Genomic DNA, 611 nt, shown 5'->3' on the forward strand with positions numbered 1-611 from the left:
AATTGTGATGACTACTACTTTTAATGAACCAACATAAGTTACCATGCACTTTTAAGAGGCCTGTAAAATAATGCAGTACTTAGAAAGCTCTTAATCACCAGCACCTGAATTTTTTTTCAGTTCTTGTCACATGCCCTTATACTAACTGCTTACCCAGGAGGAGACTTTATTCCTACAGCCATTTTATTTACAGTCCTCTGCTCTTTAGGGGTATTTGTGCTCTCTTTAGTTGCGATAGGAGAGGGGCGATTTTTGTTTAGGCTGTAATACAGTGAAGACCTGGGCACACCATGCAGCTTAGCTGCTTGAGGAATACCCATGAGCCCATTTTGGACTTTGAGCATTGCCTCTGCCATGTCTTGAGGTAGATAGCTTTTCCTTCTTCCATCTGTAAAATTGTGAGGCATTCACATGCTTTTCCACTGCAACTCTGCAATTTTCTCCAGGAACATGAGGAGGAGGAAGAGAGAAGGGGCCAAGTGGTGGGATATAGAGAACATTGATGAAAGGACTTAAAAGAGAAAGAGTTAAGGTAAGAGGGGAGAGGAAAGAAGTGGGTATAATAGTAATCCATTGGTGCCAGGTACATGCACTGTCCACTGTAGTTTTAC

General features: G+C 41.9%; 1 protein-coding gene across 1 annotated transcript in view; it reads right to left on the reverse strand.

Moving 5' to 3' along the window:
- The window catches only part of LOC119586105, a gene marked incomplete in the record, with an annotated part of 12,256 nt that overhangs the window by 7,308 nt on the left and 4,337 nt on the right, over positions 1–611 (reverse strand). The window contains 1 exon segment of the mRNA XM_037934797.1: positions 154–388. Coding sequence (XP_037790725.1) covers positions 154–388 — 235 coding nt within the window.

The sequence above is a fragment of the Penaeus monodon genome, chromosome 21, assembly GCF_015228065.2.
Source record: "Penaeus monodon isolate SGIC_2016 chromosome 21, NSTDA_Pmon_1, whole genome shotgun sequence".
NCBI lineage: Eukaryota > Metazoa > Arthropoda > Malacostraca > Decapoda > Penaeidae > Penaeus > Penaeus monodon.